We start from the raw sequence: 22,809 nt of genomic DNA, 5'->3' as shown, positions 1-22,809 counted from the left end.
CTGGGATGGGAACAGTATAGGATGGAATCACAGAGCTGGTTTTCTTCAAGTCACTCTCTGTCAAAGCAGCTCAATCAAGAACTTGAAGCCTACACTTCTGTAGGAGAGGACTGAATAGTCTCTGGTGCCCATTTAACCTTTGGATTCACTGTTGGAATTGCCAACAGTCTGAGAAGAAGGGAAGGGCAGGGAATGTTTAGTGCCAGCTCCGGTGATGTAACTATAATTTAAAGCTTTTCTGCCAAGTGGAAAATTCAACTAGAGTAGAATCAAATTGCTTTCCTCTTTCCTAATATTCAAGCTTAGTCTCTAAAAAAACAGAAAAAAGTTCTGTTTTGCAAAAACTCACCAATGGTATTTTTTTTTCTTTTAAAATCAAATAATGTCATTCTTTAACAGGACTAATTGATTTTGATTCTGGGGAAAACAAATATATAATGTCTGAAATATATGTGCATCTCATAAATGTTTCCTGTGTATTGACAACATGAGATCCTTCTTAGATGGGGCTTTCTTTGCTAAACCATACACTCTTATTTGCATATAAAACATGCAATGGACTGTAGTCATATGTTAGCTGCCAGAGACACAAAAAGAACCATTCCACTGTCCTGGGCAAAAAGAGTAGACTTCAGAAATATGATCATATTTCACAGCCTCATAGAATCACAATTCACATGGGAGCTTCCTGCCCACATTTTCTACCAGATGTTCCATTTAAAGGGATTGACCCATTTGAGGGGAATTTAGTCTCCACGTAAGTAGAAGTTTTTTGGGGACAGCAGACTTTTCTACTTTTACATACGGGAAGGCAGGGAACTAGAAGGACCTTCTCCCTCCTTCTGGGATCGGCATATATAACATCAATATAAGGACCACTAAAGTGGGGGAGCAAGTTTAGGGCAGAGAGATGCAGACATCAGAAGTGGAATTAGAGAGTCTCAAAGAAGAGAACATAAGGTTCTGGGGGTATGGAAAGGGGGACAGGGAGATTTTAAAGGGTATACGAGTTTTCATTATAACTGTTTTGTTTTATTTTGTTTTAAACCAAAGATCTATAAAGTTACCTTATCTGATCATCATGGGTCTATTACTGCTTAGATAGAGATAACAACCTAAGTATGTTTTTTAAAACTTAGACAGAATAAAATTACCAATAAAACTACCAGGGCCGTTTGTAGTAGTAGTAGTAGTAGTAGTAGTAGTAGTAGTAGTAGTAGTAGTAGTAGTAGTAGTAGAAGAAGAAGAAGAAGAAGAAGAAGAAGAAGAAGAAGAAGAAATAGTAGTAGGAGGATGATGAGGAGGACAAAGAGGAGTAATATTAATTTGAAAATTTAACAGGTTTCCATAGTGCTTGAAGGTTTACAAAACACTCTAATCACAACCACCCAATGAGACAAGTCAGACAAATCCTAACTTCATCTAGTGCAACTTAAGACTATGGTATTTTCACTTGGAAGGATTATATTGCTGTATTGCTAAGAAGAAAAATTCTCATTAGAGACCTTGCACTTGATTTAAACTAAACAAAAAAAAAAATTTTTTTTGATGAGGCAATTGGGGTTAAGTGACTTGCCTAGGGTCACACAGCTAGCATGTGTTAAGTGTCTGAGGCTGGATTTGAACTCAGGTCCTCCTGACTCCAGGGCTGGTGCTCTATTCACTGCACCACCTAGCTGCCCCAAACTAAATCAATTCTTACTGCTCTCTTGCCTATAAAGACCTGCAAAACCTGGGAGGTTTAAATATTTAAATTGTTAAATATTTTATTTAAATAAAATTTAAATATTAAATATTTTTAAATTTCAAAAAATAAGGGAGATGATAGCCTTGCTGAATTTTATGCCCCATTTTTATTTTATATTCAGACTATATCTGGAATAATACATTAGGCTCTGGGTATGACATTTTAATGATTGCTGTTGTTGTTTGTCCGACATTCTTGAAGAGGACCATGACACTGAGGTGATGTCATGACTTTGCAGTAAACTAGATTTTAGTGAAGGAGGGCTGTGCATTCACCAACCTCACTTTCTTCTCCAGAGCCATCTGGGTCCAGTGGCAAGATATATACCAGGATGACTGGAGATGGCCCCAGATGTTTAAGGCAAGTGGGGTTAAGTGACTTGCCCAGGGTCACACAACTAGTCAATGTCTGAGGTCATATTTGAACTCAGGTCCTCCCAACTTCAGGGGCAGCACTCTATCTACTGTGTTACCTAGCTGCCCTTTTTAACAAGATAGAGTTTATCCAAAGGAGAACAACAAGGATAATGAGAAGACTCAAAACTCTTATCGCACAAAGATTTGTTGAAAAAAAAATAGGACTATATGAAATAATAAGGTGTAAGGAGAAAAGCACAGGACTTAAGAGTAAAAGATCTGGGTGCTACTGACTATGTCTGTGACCTTGGGTAAACCATTTAATTTCTCTATGCCTCAGTTTCCTCATCTATATGACGATAATAATAATAATAATAACATAGTGGAATGTTTGAAAACCAGCTTTCCAGGGAGAAAATGTATTCACACCACACTTTAAGTTTAATCAGTATTATTAACATTTTTACTATCAATGTCACTTAAATCCAATTCAATACAATACCTTGATGCTCGCCCCTGCACCCCAACACCCGTCCACTTTGAAATGGTGGTAGAGGCAAACAAGAGTTCTGACTCCAAGAGTCCCAGAAATATTAAATAGACCACTACCCTTCAAGGCCAGTCCTGTGGCCATGGGCCAAGGAGCAACTCTTGTGTGGATGCCAGCTGGCAATTGCCTTTGCAGGTGCCACAGTCCCTAACTCCTCAGCAGCTGTAGCTACTGACAACCCAGAAAAGAAAGCTCTCACACTGTCAGATGATTTGACATAAGAAAATTATGTGCTTTTATCAACAGAAATGGCAATAAAGCTGTAGATGCTTGTCATTCTACCAAATGGGTAAGTCTTTCTATCTGACTTGCAGCTAAAATCTCCCTTATAGGTTGCCTCCACAAATTAGAATGTAACTTTCCTGAAAACAAAGACAATCTTGATTTTCTATTTGTATCCCTAAACTTGTCACAGTGCTTTGTACCTATAGGCCCTTTTCATAATTATTTATTCACTCAGCCTTGATTTAAAGATTTTCAGTGAGAATGAACCAATTGCCTACTGAGGTATCTTCTATTTTCTGATATGTCTAATTATATAGGAAACTTTTCCTTACATCAAGCCTAAACTCTTATCATTGCATATTTGAACCACTGCTACTAGTTCTACCCTCTGAGACTAAGCAGGACAATTTTCATCTCTCTTCCACCATGTGGCAATCCTTCAAATACTTCAATAAAGTCATCAAGCCCCTATAAAGGGGATCTTAACCTGTGTTAAAAAGATAGGTACATGGGGGCAGCTAGGTGGCGCAGTGGATAAAGCACCGGCCCTGGATTCAGGAGTACCTGAGTTCAAATCCGGCCTCAGACACTTAACACTTACTAGCTGTGTGACCCTGGGCAAGTCACTTAACCCCAATTGCCTCACTTAAAAAAAAAAAAGATATGTACAATCTATGGACAGATTTTTAAGGGTCTATGGAACTTGGAAAAGAAAAAAATTATATCTTTATTTTCACTAACTTCTAACTGAAAATTAGAATCTTCTTCAATTATTTAAGAAAATTATTCTGAGATATAAATATGCTTCACCAGACTGTTAAAGAAAATTAAGAACCCTTGCTCTAATGAGTCTTTTTCAGGCTAAAAACCCCAGTCCCATTAATGGATTGATAAACAGAAAGAACTTTGGTCTTCAACAATTTTGTTGTGCTGTGGACGTTCTAAAGCTTACTAATGTCCTTCGCAAAATAGGTTGATGTATATAAATAGCTCAAGTCTTTGTAAACCTTAAAATGACATATGAGCTATTGTTATTGTTGCTACTGTTATTAGCATGAAGAAAAAGGTGAATCATAAAGGACATGTTAGTTCTCTTCAAGTTTGTCAAGAGACGCCATATAGAAGAATGATCAGATTTGTTTTTGCTTGGCCATAACAAAGAGAATTAGGACTAATAAGTGGAATTTAGAAAAGCAGATTTTAAACTTCTAGATCACGAGCAACAAGATGGAAAACTAGACATTTTTCTCTGATGCCCAAGACCTCTCAAACCTCTCCAAAACAGGAATTATTTGCCAAACATAAAGAAACACCAGCTGTCCCCATGTTCTAGGACACCCAGAATGCCAAGAATGGTTAAAAAACAAGACAAAACCATGAATTAATGCTTACTGATGCTGAGTTCATTCAGCCTGCTCTCTCACTTCCCACATTACTGGAAGCAAGGCCACACTAGTAGACCCAAGAACTCAACACAGATTTACATCAAAACCCACCCTAATACTCACTCTAGTTACCCTTCCATCTTTCCAGAAAGATAAACAAATAGATAAAACTGGACAAACTTCTGGAGAAACTGAAGTCAAAAAACTTATGGCATCTCCTAAATGGAATTTTTATATATATATATATATATATATATATATATATATATATATATATATATATATATATATATATATATATACACACATATATATATATACACACACACATATATGTGTGTATATTTGCAACATATGGGACTTTTTAAAAAAAAGATCAAATACTAGGGTACAAAATTATTGCAAACAATATAGGAGGCAGAAGAAGGCACTGCTAAATGAGATTACTGCTAGAATGTAAAAAAATCAATGGATTACAGAAAATGGGAGAGGAGCCATAGTACTCAAAAGGATGTTAATGTCCCAATTTAAAAAAAAAAAAAGGAATTTTGAATTTGCAAACTATAGGTCGGGAAGCTTGACTTCAATTTCCAGATAAGATTCAAGAAAGTATTATTACAGGGTTACCTTATGAAAATTGAAAAAGGAAAGCAGTGATAACCAAAAACCACCACAGGTTCATCAAAAACAAGCCATGCTAGACAAATCTCATTTCTTTTTTAAACAGGGTTAATAGACTAAAACAACAAGGAAATATGGTAGCTCTTGATGGTCTAGATTTCAGCAAAACATTTAATAAAGGCTCTCATGTTATGATAAAGATGGTGAGACACAAGTAAGGCTGTAGTATGTTTATTTAAAAATTATTGAATGGCCAAACCAAATAATAACCATTAATGTGTCAAAGTAAAAGAAAGTCTCAAGTAGAATCTAAGAATCTGTCCTTGATCTTGTACTATTAACATTTTTATCATTGATTTATCAAATTTACAGATGACAATAGGAAGGGAAAAAAAGACTGTGTTCGATAAACATACTGTTTTTCTTGTTTTTCTTTTTTTATCATAAAAATATTTTATTATTTTCCAGTTACATGTAAAGATAGTTTTCAACATCTGTTTTCATAAGATTTCTGGTTCCAAATTTTTTCTCCCTCCCTTCCCTCCCCACTCCCCAAGACAGAAAGCAATCTGATATAGGTCACATATGTATAATCACATTAAACATATTTCTGCATTAGTCATGTTGTGAAAGAAGAATCAGAACAAAAGGGAAAAACGTCAAAAAAAAAAAAAACAACCAAAAAGTAGAAACAGTATGATTCAATCTATATTCAGAATCCACAGTTCTTTTTTTCTGGATATGGAGAACATTTTCCACCATGAGTTCTTTAGAATTGTCTTAGATTATTCACCACTGAGAAGAGCCAAGTCTATCACACTTGATCATCATGCAATGCTGCTGTTACTGTGTACAATGTTCTCCTGGTTCTGCTCACTTCAGTCCATTTAAGTCTTTCCAGGTTTTTCTGAAGTCTACCTGCTCATTATTTCTTACAGCACAATAGTATTCCATTACATTCATATATCACAACTTGTTCAGCTATTCACCAATTGATGGGCATTTCCTCAATTTCCAATTCTTTGCCACCAAAAAGAGAGCTGTTATAAATATTTTTGTACATGTGGTTCCTTTTCCCTTTTCTGTGATCTCTTTGGGATACAGACCTAGTAGTGGTATTACTGGGTCAAAGGGTATGTACAGTCCCATAGCCCTTTGGGCATAGTTCCAAATTGCTCTCCAGAATGACTGGATCAGCTCACAACTCCACCAACAATGCATTAGTGTTCCAATTTTTCCACAGTTTCTCTAACATTTATTATTTTCCTTTTATGTCATATTAGCCAATCTGATAGGTGTGAGATGGTACCTTCATAATGAAGCATACCGTTTTTCACTTTCTCTTTCATTAAAAAAAATTCAAGTCTTCTCATACAAAATGAGTAATATGGAACTGTTTTACATGATTATACATGTATAACCTATATTGGATTGCTTACTGTCTCAGGGAAGGGGAAAGGGAGGGAGAAAGAGAGGGATAGAATTTGGAAATCAAAACAAAAAAAAAAGTTTAAAAACTGTTTCACTGTAATAAAATATTTTATGTATATATGTACTTAAATGTTGTGTGTACATATGTATATACATGTGTGCATATATGTATGTTTAAGTATTTATGTATATATGTATACATACACACATATAAGAAAACGAAGATGCCAACTATTAAAAGAAATGGAATACTGTGTTTAATTCTGAGTGCTATATATGAGGAATATCATTGATAAGATGGAAACTGTCAAGAAGTAGGCAACTAGGGTCATAAAGAGCATGAGGGCAAGTAAAGGCAGCTAGGTGGCACAATGGATAGAGTGCCACATGTGGAGTCAGGAAAACTCATATTCCGGAATTCAAATCGGACCTCAGACACTTACTGGTTGTGAGACCCTGGGCAGGTCACTTAACTCTGTTTGCCTCGATTTCTTCATCTATAAAATGAGTTGGAGAAGGAAATGGCAAACCATCCTAGTATCTATGCCAAGAAAACCCTAAATAGGGTCACAGAGTCAGATATGACTGATCAACAACACAGAAGTAACGGATGATATAGGGAGAAAAGAGACCTACAATGAAGCATAATAGTTTCATTCAAGTATCTGAAAGGCTGTCACAAAGAAGAGGGATTAGATTTGTTTTGCAGAAAGCAGAATGATGAACAACATAGATGGAAAATAATTAACAGTAAATTCTCTGCAAAAATGAACTTCCTCAAGAGGTAGTAGGTTCCCTCCCTGGAGGTTTCCAAATAAATGCTGGACCATCATTTATTGAGGATGTAATAGAAAGGATTATTGGTCAAGTATGAACTTGATTCAATGATCTCTGAGTTCCCTTTCAGTTAATATTTTGTGATTCTGTGGCATATGGTTTGGTGTACTTTCTACTACACTAAGATGTGCTGAACAAATCTGAGGTACTCTGATTTTTTTTTTTTACTATGTAGAAAAGAAGTCTAATGTTGTTGTTCAGTCATTTTTCAGGTGTTTCAAACTCATTGTGACCCCATTTAGGGTTTTCTTAGCAGAGATAATGGAGTGGTTTGCCATTTCCTTCTCCAACTCATTTACAGATGAAGAAACTGAGGCAAACAGGGTTAAGTGACTTGCCCAGGATCCACAACTAGTGTCTGAGGCTGTATTTGAACTCAGGAAGAAGAGTTTTCCTGACTTCAGGCTCAGCATTCTATCTATTGTGCCAACTACCTGCCCAGCATAATGTTGAGCTACAACTATAATTTCCACATTCCACCAATCCTTCTCTATAAAGGCACTATTCCTGGTCTCAAATTATCCAATCACAAGATTCACCAAACTATCACTGCAACTTTGTACTCTATTTCTCTCTACTCAAAACTCCCAATAATATACTTCATTTTCAAGCAAATAAGCATAAATTATAGAGAAAGCATATTTTAAAAGGTTCATTTAAATCAATACAAGTAAAAGAGTTTAATGATGTCATCTTCAGAAAAATAATAAGGCACTAACAGTCAAATATGGTGGTACTTACTGTTCAATGCGTGGTGACAGGTATAATTTTGGGAACACTTGAGTAGCTTCTGTGTCTTCAAAACTGACCGAAAGGAGAGCCACATCTTCTCCAGGATCTTCATTTGCATCCTTAAATAAAAAGAAATGGAATCCCCTTTGGTAGCTGCTCTTATAATACCTAGTTGTTGATAATCTTACCCCATACTTTACTGAGAGGCGGCCATTTGACATACTGCTTCCTTTCCATCTAAACATAACATTGCTCATGCAACTATCCCTTTGTCCTCCTCTATAGTGACATAGAAGAAGCCCTCTTCCCTTTCTAAAATTAAACCCTCCATCCACGCAATTCAAGAAGCATTTATTCATGCTCTATATCCTTTCCCTTCCTGGATCATGAGAAACCTGTGTTTTAAAACTCATTTTTTTCCCCTTTCTAACATATTTTATTCAACAAACATTTATAAGTGGTTACCCTGTGCCATGCAATGGAGTCAGAAACATGAAAAATGATGCAACCCCTGCTTGTACTCAAAGATATTTCAGTCTATTGGATGGAACAAGTTTAGAGATAAGCACAAATCTAGACATTTTCCCCCTGTCTTGGATGAGCAGAGTCATTAATTAAAATCCTTATGATAAAATGGAGAACCACTTGGCCTACTATATGCCACTGTGCCCTCCAGACCCCCAGCCACTGTTTTAGACATGCCACAACACTCTAAAGAATGAGTTCCTGACATCCAGCCTATGGTAGAAACTTTCCTACATGTGGTAATCTCACACAATTATAAAGTAACCTCCTTTAGAGGAGGAACTCTCTTGATTTCTATTTGTATTCCCAGCATAAAACACAGTATTTAACACACCATAAGCACTTAATATTTTATCAGTCATTGATTCATAATTGGCTGACAGTGATTTTCATATAGCTTTCTTACAAAAAACTACATTATCTGCTAAGTCAAGCCTGTAGACCATGAATGTAATTCACAAGACTTGGGAATGTTCATTGCAGTTTTACTATAAAAATATATTTAATTAAAAGCACTCCAACAAGATCTGAAGACAGTCTATACTTACTATATTATTACCACTGTGTACTTTTTTTTTTTTGGGGGGGGGGCAACTGGGGTTAAGTGACTTGCCTAGGGTCACACAGCTAGTAAGTGTTAAGTGTCTGAGGCCAGATTTGAACTCAGGTCCTCCTGAATCCAGGGCCAATGCTCTATCCACTGTGCCACCTAGCTGCTCCATCACCGTATACTTTTTAATCATGTTTACTTTTTCCCCCTTTTTCTAAGCAATTCTCTCTTCTCAAGGCAAAGAATAGAAAAGCATTCCTAAGTAACTGAAAGGATTCTAGATTCCATATTAAGTATTCTTCATCTGGCATTCTAAAAAGAGTAAAAGATTATAAGTTCGATTGTGAAAATAGTGATTTCCAGGATTTTGCTAGCTACTTCAATAGGTTTTATTCTGCTTGGTATTGATTCTCAATGGATATAGAAGTTTGACTTTTAGTACTTTTAAATAAGTTAAGAGAGCTACAAAAAGATAAATCTACAATATACTGTTTTCCAGTTTCTAGGACTCTTAACTATTGCACATGTTCTTCTTCCCATAAGGAAAATGATAAAAGCTCTTGTACCACAGTTCTTAGAAGCTAACATTACATATGATTAGTGTAACCACTAATGGCAGAATTTGGGGAAGAAAAGAGGGCTTTTAAAAATGTAAGAGTCTGGATTTTCAGAACTATACAATCTAAACCATTTGAAATTGCAACAGATAAAATTGGGCCAAAGTGAAGAAATCTGTGGGGCTAGATTTTAAAGGACATTTTTTTTCTTTTTGAAAAAAGGTTCTAAGTAGGAACACATTTGCAGTGTTACTTATGATGAACCAATGATTAATCATCATAATGCTTTGCTCTAACTCCATAAAAGAGAAGTGTATATAAAATTGTGAACTTTTGTTGCATACAGCCTTTCAAAATGCATATTAAATTTAACAATAATAACAAAACTGCCTCGCTTTTGTGTCCCTTTCTGAACTTCTTTGTTTTCTTTTGTGTATTTTTAAAATGTTTCATTGATGCTCTTTTCTTTTTATACGTCACTATAATTATCCTCCAACACCCCCTGAATCCCCCATAGGGGCCTTCCCCTGTAATGTCTAGTTAAAGTAAAACAAAACATACTGGCTATATCTAACTTTAAGTCTCACTCTACACCTATATTCAGTCACATTTCTGCCAAGAGATGGGAACCATGCTTCATCATCAGCCTTCAGAAGCTATGATCATTCACTAAATAGATCAGAGATCTGAAGTGTTTTGCAGCTGTTTCCCTTTGTATTATTGTCATCATCCTGAATTCAAGTCATACACCTATTTAACTTGGCTTGATTTGTCCTCAGCAGGCCCACAAAGAAACAAACTTTCACATAGCCCTGAACCTAGAATCTTTGCAACTTGGTAGTAGCTATCTCACCTTTTGTTCTACTGTCATAACTTTTAAAAACCCATGTTCAAGTACCAGAGTGGGAACTGATTGGAGATTCTGACCTAATGATTTGTTTACCCAACTAGGTATATAGCTTTTTAGTACTTCAAATGAAGAGTTGAAAAACTAAACTTTAATCTTAGGAACCAGATGACCAATAAAAGCATAATTTATTACTACTCTTGAGGTAAGAAAAAACAATCCATGTGACATACTAATAATAACTAAGCAGATTACAGATATTAGCAAAACAGATCATTAGACTGAAAAAACAAATGTAAATATACATATAACCTATGAGTTATCAGAAAAGCAGCCTAGGGCCCTGGAAAACAAAAACAAAAACAACTAGATTTGTAGATGACCTAGGTTCAAATCCTAGTTCTTTTACTTACTATGTGATCTTGAAAAAATGACTTAAGCCATATGGACCTCTATTTCCTCATCTGGATTTCTAGCATATATTTTCCCACATTAGTTTCCCTACTGAGAGAGAAAGCAATGACCAGCTAACAAAAGTTTTCTAGGTCTCTAAGGAAGTTATGTTTCTTGATGTAAACTAACACACTGATTGGAATTTTGATTTATAAATCAGTCTCATAAGTTTGGTTAACATAAATGAAATCAACCTAGGATCTGATAGCCTCTGAATCCAATCACTCCTGAGTGAATTTATTAGTTAATGATTTTCTAATTGAGTGACTGAACTAACAAAGTAAACCAACAACAACAACAACAACAACAACAACAACAACAACAACAACAACAACAACAACAACAACAACAACGAACTAAGTTATTAGCAGCTAGGTGGCACAGAGTATAGAGCACTGGGCTTGGAATCAGGAAAACTAATCTTCATGAGGTCATACCTAGCTACAGACACTTACCAGCCATGCAACCCTGGGCAAGTCACTTAACCCTCATTGCCCTGCCCCCCAAAAACAAAACAAAACAAAAAAAACCCCTACTTAATAAAATTATATCCTCTGAACCTAAGACTTTATTATTAGGCTTGCCCCCCAAGGAAGTCAATGATAATATGAAAGAAAGCCTCCATATACACCAATTTTTTTGGGGGGGGGGTGGCGGGACAATGAGGGTTAAGTGACTTGCCCAGGGTCACACAGCTAGTAAGTGTCAAGTGTCTGAGACCGGATTTGAACTCAGGTCCTCCTGAATCCCCGGCCTGTGCTTTATCCACTGGGCCATCTAGCTGCCTCCAACCAACATATTTTTAGCAGAACTTTTTGTGATAGCCAAGAATGAACTGGAAATAGTCGATGCCCACTGACTGAGGAACAGCTAAATAAATTGTAGTATGTGAATATGCTGTTCTATAAAAAATTATGTCTTGGGTAAATACAGAGAAACATGGAAAGATCTATGTGAATCAATGCAGAGTGAAGTAAGCAAAGCCAAGAAAGCAATATCTATGACTTACAGCAGTGTAAATGGAAAGAACTACATAAAAAAAATTTAAAAAGAATGGTGCAAAATTATAAAGATCAAGCATGATTCTAATGAAGAAATGTGAAAGGATGCCTCTAAGCGAACCCTTTGTGGAGGAAGGAAGTACACAAGTATTTCATATTGCGAATGTTTTCAGATTTTTTTTCAATGCATCAATCAGTTATGCTGTTTTTTTTCTCTTCATTTTCTTTCTTTTCTTTAAAAAATATAATTTGTCATAGGTAATGGCTCTCTGAAATGGGGAGGGATCTTGGGGAAAATTACAATAGAATAGAGGGGATAACAAGGTCAGACCTATACTTTAGGAAGATCACTTTGACGGCTAAGTGGAAAGTGAAACAGAGAGACCAATCAGAAAGACTATTGCAGTAGTCTAGTTGTGCCATGATATGTCTATACCATAGTAGCTGAAATACTAGTGGAAAGAAGGGGATCAGTACAAGAAATAATATGGTCTAGCAGCATATTGGATGTATGAAGTGAGTGTGAATGAAGATGATAATGATGTTCACCATGGTTAGGTACTTGGTCAACTAGAGGAATGCATAAGCTGAGAAAAAGGGAAAGCTTGGGAGAAAAGAAAATAAATTCATTTTTGGACATGCTGAGTTTGAAATATATATAAAAGATCCAATTTGAGATGTCTAATAAGCAACTAAAGATGTGAAACCAGAGGTCAGGAAGAACAAACCCTAGAAAAGGCATCTGGATTGATCTGTCCTTTATTCTTAGAAGTATTTTCCTAAAAATTGCAGCTTCTACTTCCTTCATGTACACCTCCTCCTCAGAACCTTAATCATCCCCGTCATAATCATTATTAATCACAGAACCTCTATATTCTGTTTCATCTCTGCTTTGAAGAAGTCATCTTAGCTACCTCTTGACAGAGATAATAGACTCAAGATGAAGAAAAAGATATACATTTTTATACTTGGCCAGTGTGAGGATTTGTTTTGTTTAAGTATGCATATTTGTTTCGAGATCTTTTATTAAATTTTTCTAATTCGTTGTGTGGAGTATGAAAGGGAAAGGAAAAGGAGGAGAAAGAAGGAGAGGGGAAAATTTTAAACTAAAGAAAAGCTTTATCTTTTCATAAAGAGTAACTATCTGATTGAATTATCAATATTTGTGGATGAATAATCATTTGCATATTGATCTTTGTGTTAAAATTCCTACAATATAATTCATGTATATTCTGCACATTTAATAAATTTGCACTCCTTTTAAAGGGACCTATGAAATATGCCTTTTTAGGTAGAATCTGACAAGATACACTATTGCCATAGTTAAAAAAAGGGAATAGTCCTTGTCTTCAACTATTCCCTTTTTTTGTCTTTGCAACTCTAGCTTCATGACTGACTGATCAGAAGAAAGTTCAGTAAAAGACCCCAGGAAGGCCACTCCACCAAAGATTATTCATTACCCAAAAATGTATAACCAGGGGACAGAGCCAAGATAGCAGAAGAAAGGCAGTGACTTCCCTGAGTTCTCCCCAAGACCCTTCCAAATGCCTTCAAATAATGCCATAAGATAATTCCTGGAGCAGAAGAACTCACAAAAAGACTGGGTAAAATCATTTTCCAGCCAAAGGCAACTTAGGAGGTTGGAAAGAAAGGTCTGTTTACCTGGGTGAGAGTGGAATACAGCTCAGCACAGGCTATGCCAGCACAGACCTAGTCCCAGCCACAACAAACAAGGAAAAGGGCTTAGGAGCCTCTGAATCAGCAGCAGCAACAACTTCTTCTGGAACTCAGTCCACAGATGGTAAGGGGCTCAAACAATTGGCCAGAAGGAGATTACAGGGATCTCTTTGCCAGTACTGTTGCAGGACCCTGTTGTTTTGCCTATACTAGGATACAGATCACAGTCTTGGGTGGAGGTCCCAGGCAGAGGAACAGCACAAGCACTCTAGAGCTTGTAGACACAGTAGAGTAGGAATCTGTTCATAGTTCCAGGGCAGAAAAGCAGACCTGCCATTGTTTACAAACCAGAACACAGGTCAGGAGAGTAGTAAACATACCTCTCCTTAAATCATACCACCTTGGAAGAACTGAAAACTTACAAATACCTAGAAGTATCTCTGAAAACAGGTGCACAAACCTCCTGAGGCTTGGGACAGTGTACCCTCCACCTTAGAAGCAGTGCCCCACTGTAATAAAGAGTTAAAAGTCAAGAAATAGGCTGGCAAAATGAGCAAACAGAAAAAAAAATGCTGACCATAGAAAGTTTCTATGGTGACAAGTGTCACGAAAATTTCTAAGTCTGATGAAGGATAAGAAATAGCGAAGTCTGCAAGCCATAGGAAATAGGTTTATTGAGAAAGGGTACCTGTTTCACAATAAAGTCGGTCTCAGGTGTAGGACCTGAAGACCCTGAGCAGTACCAGGAGATGGCATTTATACTCAAATCAGGGCTTAAAAGCACTATATTTAGACAGACCCCTCCCAGAAACAACATTTATACTACATGATTCAAGTGATGCATGTATAATAAATCCTCATTGTATATTTGAAACCTCAGTCTTATGCAAAATTATGTAATCCAACTAGTAGATCCACCATAGTACAAAAGTATTAACTGCTTAATTCCAATATAATTTCTTTTGATCACAGCCATTGGGAGTTACTAACATCCATTTGATGATAGCTTTTCTCAAGTTCTGATTGGTCCAGAGTAACTATTTTTAGTATTTGATCTTTAAGCTGATTGGTGAACATCTAACCACAACAGATTAAGCTAATGGTTTCAATTATGTGGTTTCTGCATCAATCTACCATAAAGCAAGTACATAAATTCTAGCTACTAAAGAATACCTAAACATATTAAATCACAATTCGTAGTCTAAATACTGATTATTACCATAGTTAAATCACTTATCTCTAAGGGTTGGGGAAAATCTCACTCACACAAGGAAGATCAAAATATACCCTCAGAAGAAGATAATAAAGTCAAAGTTCCTACATTCAAATCTTCCAAGAAAAATATGAATTGGTCTCAGGCCATAGAAAAGCTCAAAAAGGACTTTGAAAATAAAGTAAGAGATATAGAGGGAAAAAAGGAAAGAGAAATGAGAGTGATTGAAGAAAATCATGAAAAAAAAAAGTCAAAAGCTTGGTAAAGGAAACATTAAAAAAAAAAAAACTGAAGAAAATAACACCTTAAAAAACAGACTAATCCAAATGGTAAAAGAGGTACAAAAAGCCAAGGAGGAAAAGAATGCCTTAAAAAGCTGAACTGGCCAAATGGAAAAGGAGATACAAAAGCTCTCTGAAAAAATATCTCCTTAAAAATTAGGATTGAGCAAATGGAAATTAATGACTTTATGATAAATCAAGAAATAATAAAACAAAACCAAAAGAAGGAAAAGATAAAAAGCAATGTGACATATCTCACTGGAAAAACAACTGACTTTGAGAACAGATTCAGGAGAGATAATTTGAAAATTAGTGGACTATCTGAAAGCCATGATCAAGAAAAGAGTTTAGACATCATCCTCCAAGAAATTGTCAGGGAATATTGCCCTGATATTCTAGAACTAGAAGGTAAAATAGAAATTTAATGGACCTATTGATCACCTCCTGAAAGAGATTCCAAAATGACTATATTCCCAGGAATAGTATAGTCAAATTCCAGAGCTCCCAGGTCAAGGAGAAAATATTGCAAGCAGCCAGAAAGAAACAATTCAAGTATTGTAGAGCTACAGTCTGGATAACACAAGATTTAGCAGCTTCTACATTAAAGGATTGGAGGGCTTGGAATATGATATTCCAGAGGGCAAAGGAACTGGGATTACAACCAAGAATCACCTACCCAGCAAAACTGAGTATTATTCTTCAGGGGGGAAAATGGGCATTCAATGAAAGACAGGATTTTCGGGCATTCTTGATGAAAAGCCCTGAACTGAATAGAAAATTTGACTTTCAAATACAAGACTGTAAAGAAGCATAAAAAGGTAAACAGGAAAAAGTAATCATAAGGGATATTAAAAGGTTAAACTGTTTACATTCCTACTTGGGAAGATTATACTTATAACTCATAAGAACTTTCTCATTATTAGGGCAGGTGGATGGAGTATATTTAGACAGAGGGCATGGGTGTGAGTTGAATATGAAGGAATGATATCTTTAAAAAAATAAAGGGGTAAGAGAGGAATGCATTGAGAGAATGGGAAAGGAAGAGGTGGAATGGGGTAAAGTATCTCTCATAAAAGAAGCAAGAAAAAGCTTATACAGTGGAGGGGAAGATGGGGGAGGTGCTGGGTAGTGAGTGAACCTTACTCTCATCAGAAATGTCTCAAAGAGGGAATAACCTGCCCACTCAATTGGGTATAGTAATCTATCTTACCCTGCAGGACAGTAGGAAGGGAAGGGGATAAGGTTGTATGTGTGATAAAAGGGAGGGCAGATTGGTGGAGGGAACAGTAAGAAGCAAAACACTTTTGAGGAGGGACAGGGTGAAAGGAGATAGAGAATAGAGTAAATATCACAGTGAGGGAATAGGATAGAAGGAAATACAGTTAGCAATAGTACCTGTGAAAAAAATTTTGAAGCAAGTTTGTCTGACAAAGGCTTCACTTCTCAAACACATAAAGAACTGAGTCAAATGTATTAAAATAAGAGCTATTCCCCAACTGATAAATGATAAAAAGATTTGAAGAATTTTCAGGTGAAATAATCAAACCTATCTATAGCCATATGGGAAAAAATGCTCTAACTCATTAATAATTAAATAGATGCAAGTCAAAACAATTCTGGGGTACTATCTCATACCTACTGGATTGGGTAATAGGACAGCAGAGGAAAATGACAAATTTTGTAGGGGATATGGGGGAAATGAGACATTAATGCACTGTTGGTAGAGTTGTAAACATTCAAATATTCTGTAGAGCAATTTGGAACTATGGCCAAAAGGCTATAAAACCATGCATACTCTTTGACCTAGCAATACCATTGCTAGGTTGTATCCAAAAAAGAGATAAAAAACAGAAAGTTAAAGGTCCTATATATATAAAAAAAAATTTATGGCTGTCCTTTTCTTGTGTGAAGAATCTGAAATTGAGGAGAAGCCTATCAACTGGGGAATGGCTGAGCAAACTGTGGGATAAGATTAAGACGGAACACTATTGTGCTATAAGAAATGATGAGCAGGATGTGCTCAGAAAAAAAACCTGAAAAGACTAACATGAGCTGATGTAAAGTGAAATGTACTGTTTACAAAGTAACAGCAATATTGTAAGATGATCAGCTGTGAATGACTTAGCTATTCTCAGCAACACAATGATCCAAGACAACTCTGAAAGATTTATGAAAAATGTGATCCATCTCCAGAGAAGGAACTGATGGTGTTTGAATACAGACTGAAACAGAATTTTTTTTAGTTTCTTTTTCTTAAGTCTTTTTTGTCTGTTTTCTTTCACAACCTGACTAATAAGGAAATGTTTTGCATGACTATACATGTATAACTTATATTGAATTGCTTGAGCTTTTAAGAGGGGGAGGGAGGGAGGAAGAGAATTTGGAAAAAAAAAATTTTTAATGGATGTTAAAAATTGTTTTTATGTGTAATCGGGGAAAAAATAAAATTCTAAATAAATGGAAAAAATGCATAACTAAATCTAAAACGGCCTGGGAACTCTACTTCATCAGATATTACAATAGAGTATGTCTTTTTCTTTGATGTAAAAGATTGTATTAAACCAGTCTGGATCAGAGGATTACAAAATCACAGATCTAGAGGTGAAAGGAAACTGAGAAGCCATCAAGTCCACCCCCCTGCAGTACAAGTGAGGAAAAAAGGCTAGTGAGGCTAAATGACTTGCTCAAGGTCATGGTCAGGTGATCTGGGATGGTTCTATCACTTCCCCAACAGAACCTAATGCTTCCCAGCCTCCTACCTGGCCCAAGTTAATCCCAAAGCACAATTATAACATAGCAGCAGAGAGGAGGGCATATTTCCAATCCCTTCTTCTCTTTCATCCTTATACCCCAACAAGCCAAGGAGTGACCAGACCATTTGGCTAATGAGAAAGCAGACTAAGTAAATCACGGTTAATTACAAATTTGACTAAAGTAATTATTTCTAAGAATGGATTAAAAGATAATCTTAAGAAAAAAGATCAAAGGGGTGAATATGATGGCAATTCAGATACTGTAGCACAAGGGTCACAGAGATCTTTGGGGAGAAGGACATTTCTTACTGCCTAACAATTATCTAATCAGTCTACTTACTCTTAAGGCCACCTTAGTTCCCAATAGTAGCCTGTTTGTGTACTTTCTTTCTAAGGTAATCATCACCAATTAACAATAAGGGGGAACATCGGATGAACAAATTTTGACTTTACAATTCTTGCAATAACTATTTCTTGCTAGCTACCTGAATTTTTGAAATGTGTTACTAAGTCCAATTGCTATTACATATGTATTAAAAAGCATACACTGCTTATTATTATTAGAAGCAGAGACCACATCACTGTTTTTATTCATACAGAAATCTGCCTATGGAAGTGTATATTGATAATAAAGTTAGATTGAAACACCTTAAGAAACCTATAAGAAAGACAGTAAGGTTTAGTGGATAAAGAGCTGACTCTGAAAAAAGGAAGGGCTTTATGTCTTGCTCTAAGACTTTAAGTGCTCTAGGAAACTCTCTAACATGTTATGTTGTAAAGAAGGTGGCAACCTTCCACAGGAGACAAAGTTCTCTCCCCTGGAAGATTTCCCTACACCAGTAAAATTACAGTGCCTGTCCCTATCCTGTGAGTCTATGACATGTAGAACCAATAAACTATGGGAAAACATTCTGGCACTACTAAACAAATCATGATACTATGTCTTAGTCAAATGCTATCTCTTCAGCGGCCCCAAAAAGCTATACTCTAAGAAACAGACCAAATTTTTGTTAATAGAGCACTGTTTTAAGAGAGGAAGGAGTGAAGTGGTTAACTAAGGTAACTAAAACATTTTGGGGTAGTTGAGATAGGGATGGAGAAAAATATTCATGAAGGTGCCTAAAGAGGCAGTTGAGAGATGATAACTCTCCCTGAAATTTCAAGGTTTTCCTAAGTTTATTTCTGGCAATTATTATATCACTAAAACTATACTGTCTTCTGAGGGCAGCTAGGTGGTGCAGTGGATAAAACACCAGTTCTGGATTCAGGAGGACCTGAGTTCTGTGGATTACAAGGTGTAAGGGGCTAAAATTCTAGCTAGTCTGTCTAAAATATCTAATGAGTGGTCGCCAATAAATTATAAGCTTTAACAAGAGTTTAGACTTTTAAGCATTTATTAAGGAGAATAAGAATTTGGTGAAGAGAGAGAAAGAGGCCTAGATGCCTACATCTATGTATCTCAGGGAGGGCTCATTTTAGCTCTGCTCTCCACAAAAGTCCTCATGAAAGAGAGCGAGCCACACCTCCTTCATCCCACAAGCCTCCTGTGAAACTCATCACATCACATCCACATGCACAAACATCTCCAAGCTAATTGGCTGGTAGCCTTGATTGACAGTACCTATGAGCAAATGTCACTTCCTGATGCCAAGGCTTCCTGACCGCATGGCTTGCCCTCATACGCCTTCTCCTCATGGTGGAGCTTTCCTACAGTAACTCCCCAACAGGTGGCATCATTCCAATCGTTACAAAAGGAAGAAAGATTTTTCAATCAAAGGGAAAATGATCCCAATCTACTTCACTTAAAGCAGATAGTCAATCCATGTTTCCTATTGTTAAGTTGTTCAATCATATCCAACTCTTCATGACCCAATGGACCACAGCACAACAGGCTGAGGTCTGTCCAAGCTCATGCTCATTGTGTCTATGATAATATAGCATCCTCTGCTGTCCCCTTTGCCTTTTGCTTTCAATCTTTCCCAACATCAGGATCTTTTCCAAAGAGTCCCTTCCCATCATGTGGCCAAATTCTTTCAGCTTCAGCTTCAATATTTGACCTTCCAGTGAAAAGCCTAAATGAATTCATTTCTTTTAGTATTGACTAATTTGACCTCTTTGATGTCCAAGAAAATCTCAAAAGTCTTCGCCAGCACCTGAAAGCATCTGTTCTGTGGCACTCAGCTTTCCTCACAGTCTGACTTTCATAGTCATCTACCGCTACTGGAAAAAACAAAGCTTTGACTATTTGACTGCTGACTATTGTCAACAAGGTGATAATAAAGCTGATCCCCACCTTCTGTGAAAGGGGGTGAGAGCAGGAAGATATGGAGAAGAGGAGGTCTGGAGGGTGAGGGCAGGGAAAGAAGCCCAGGGAAGGATTATACTTTTCTACCAGAGCATGGGGGCTGCTGGGGAAGCTCTCAGTAGACCAGTTAAAGAGATTAGGGATTAGTCTTTTCTGCTGTTAATTCATCAGGTTGTTACCTTATTAGATTTCTTAATGTTTTTTTTTTCCTAAGGAGAGTTCATAAGGATTGGAAAATGTGTACAGTCCTTTAACATAATAATATAAAATCAATCAACTATTTATAAAGTATTTACTAAATGGCAAGCAGAAACTAGATTTGAATTTATGTTTTCTAAGTCCAAATTCAGTGTTCTTTATGCTATGTACTATACTCACATAACTGTAAAAAGTGCTTAGGACAGTAAGTAGCTGAAATTTAGTAGGAGCTTAACAGATACTTATTCCCTTCTCTTCCCTTAATATTATATAAAAAGACATTGATAATAATGTCCAGTGGAAGAGAGCCAGAGTGATATAGATAGATAGATAGATAGACAGACAGACAGACAGACAGACAGACAGACAGACAGACAAACAGACAGATAGTCCTTTAAGGTTTGCAAAGCACTTTACAAATATTATCTCATTTGATCCTCACAATAATCATAGGAGGCAAGTGCTATTATTTCCACCATTTTACATAAAAGAAAACGGAGGCAAACAGAAGTTAGGTGAATTGCCCAGGGTAAGACAACAAGCAAGTGTCACTTAGCTGTATCCATAGAAATCTGTTGAAAGATGTTTGGCCTAGAGAGGAAAGTCTGGGGTAAGGGAGGTAGAGAGAGGAATGGAAAAGCTATCTTCAAGTACTTGAAAGGATGTGATGTGGAAAAGGATGGGAATGCACTTGCGGTTTGCTTTTTGGGGGAACCATGAGGGAAGAACAGGGAACAATATGTAGATATGCTAAGTTTTAGCTTGATTCACACATAGAAAGGCAAATTTTAGTTTGATTTGCGCACACACACACACACACACACACACACTCTTATAACAAGAACTGTACTAAATTGAAGTGGGCTTTCTTGGGAGGTGAGGGTCTCCCTCTTCTTGATGCTCTTCATATTTGGCTATACTATTATTATCTCATACATTATAGTGAAGATCCGTTTTCAGGTATGAGTTGAAGTCACTGAGGTTTTTTCCAATTCTCAAATTTGGTGATAACCTTATAGTGGCAAAACCAACAGTGACCCAACCAATTCTTCTAACTACATAATGGCTGAATCATTTATAGTTATAGCATTAAAAGCTATTTTAAATCATTGGCATTCTATGGTCAGAAATAAGGATCATATTTTCTCTAGCTCAAATTATTATATCAAGCAGGTGACCACGTAGTTTTAAGAATTATCCTAGTCTGGATATTAGACTTTGGGAGTCTGAGAGATGAAGGCTATTCTGCTCTGATCAGAAGCTGGGAAGGGTTTGAAACATCTTAGATGATTATATATAATCATCATGGAGGTGGTTCAGAGTGAGAGGAGAAAGGACTATAGAAACCAAAAAGAGCACCCTTGTTCCCACCCACCCAGTAGGTCACCTGGCACCTACTCTTTGGTACCCATGGCAACAGGACAAACCTATTATTTAAATGCCTGAGTCCCTATAAAAAGTAGAGTCCCACTGTCCTTCACTTGATATAATCAGAAACTACAAGGTGTTGAAAGAGAGATTAGTGCCTTCGAGAGGCACTCTCCAGGAAGCAATCTTGGACCTTTCCCAGTAACTTTGGATGCCATCAGAGGGATAATAATAGCTGACACATATATAGGCCTTTCAGTTTGCATATACTATCTTATTTAATCATCTTGACAACCCCAGAATCCAGATACTACAGAGAATATTTCTCTATTTTAAAATGAAGACGACGAATTTCAGAAAGGATAAATGACAGAAATATGTTTTTTAAATGTCTTTAGAGAAATTTAGGGCAGGTGGCTCTAGCACTGACTAAGTGCTACCAGACAACCTTCTCATGAGAACCTTATTTCCCAGTCTTCCTCACCAAGAATGGCTATTTTCTACAACAAATAGTTAAACCAGTTTTCTTGTACAAATCAATTTTATGTGAATTTGAATGGAGTGTAGTAGTTTCTTTTTTCCCAGAGCCTGATTACTCCTGAATGAGCTAAAAATTGAGGTTGCACATCCCCAGAACAGAGATCAAATACTGAAATGTTAGAGCAATTAGAACTGTCCTAGCCCCCAACCTGACCTCTAAGTTGATAGTTGCTAAAGTGTTAAAAGTGTCTGTGAAGTCTCTTAATTAACAGATATTTATTGAATGACTTGCAGGCACAATGCCCTATCTCCAAATGAGGATACAAAGCATAAGAGGCTGTATCTATTCTCAAGAAAGTAGATATAAACATGAAAATTTATATAATTCAAACAATGGCTCAAGACAATAATGAATCCACATAGTATAAGGTAAATTGCCAAATAAATGATAAGCGGGACAGCTAGGTGGTGCAGTGGATAAAGCACTGGCCTTGGATTCAGGAGGACCTGAGTTCAAATCCAGCCTCAGACACTTGACACTTAACTAGCTGTGTGACCCTGGGCAAGTCACTTAACCCTCACTGCCTTGCAAAAACAAAAACAAACAAACAAAAAAACCCCACCAAATAAATAAATGATAAGCACAGGTCAGCTTAGCCCCCACATTAAGGGACTCTAGCATATATGCGGCTAAGTGGCATAGTGCATAAAGTGCTG

General features: G+C 36.6%; 1 protein-coding gene across 2 annotated transcripts in view; it reads right to left on the bottom strand.

Moving 5' to 3' along the window:
* The window catches only part of BABAM2 (BRISC and BRCA1 A complex member 2), a 584,671-nt gene that overhangs the window by 226,425 nt on the left and 335,437 nt on the right, over positions 1-22,809 (bottom strand). For both annotated transcript variants that reach the window (XM_043984330.1, XM_043984329.1), the window contains exon 7: positions 7,894-8,003. In XM_043984330.1, coding sequence (XP_043840265.1) covers positions 7,894-8,003 — 110 coding nt within the window. The remainder of the gene's footprint in view (positions 1-7,893; positions 8,004-22,809) is intronic.

The sequence above is a fragment of the Dromiciops gliroides genome, chromosome 2, assembly GCF_019393635.1.
Source record: "Dromiciops gliroides isolate mDroGli1 chromosome 2, mDroGli1.pri, whole genome shotgun sequence".
In the NCBI taxonomy this organism is placed as follows: domain Eukaryota; kingdom Metazoa; phylum Chordata; class Mammalia; order Microbiotheria; family Microbiotheriidae; genus Dromiciops; species Dromiciops gliroides.
This window is presented reverse-complemented; position numbering and strand designations above follow the sequence as displayed.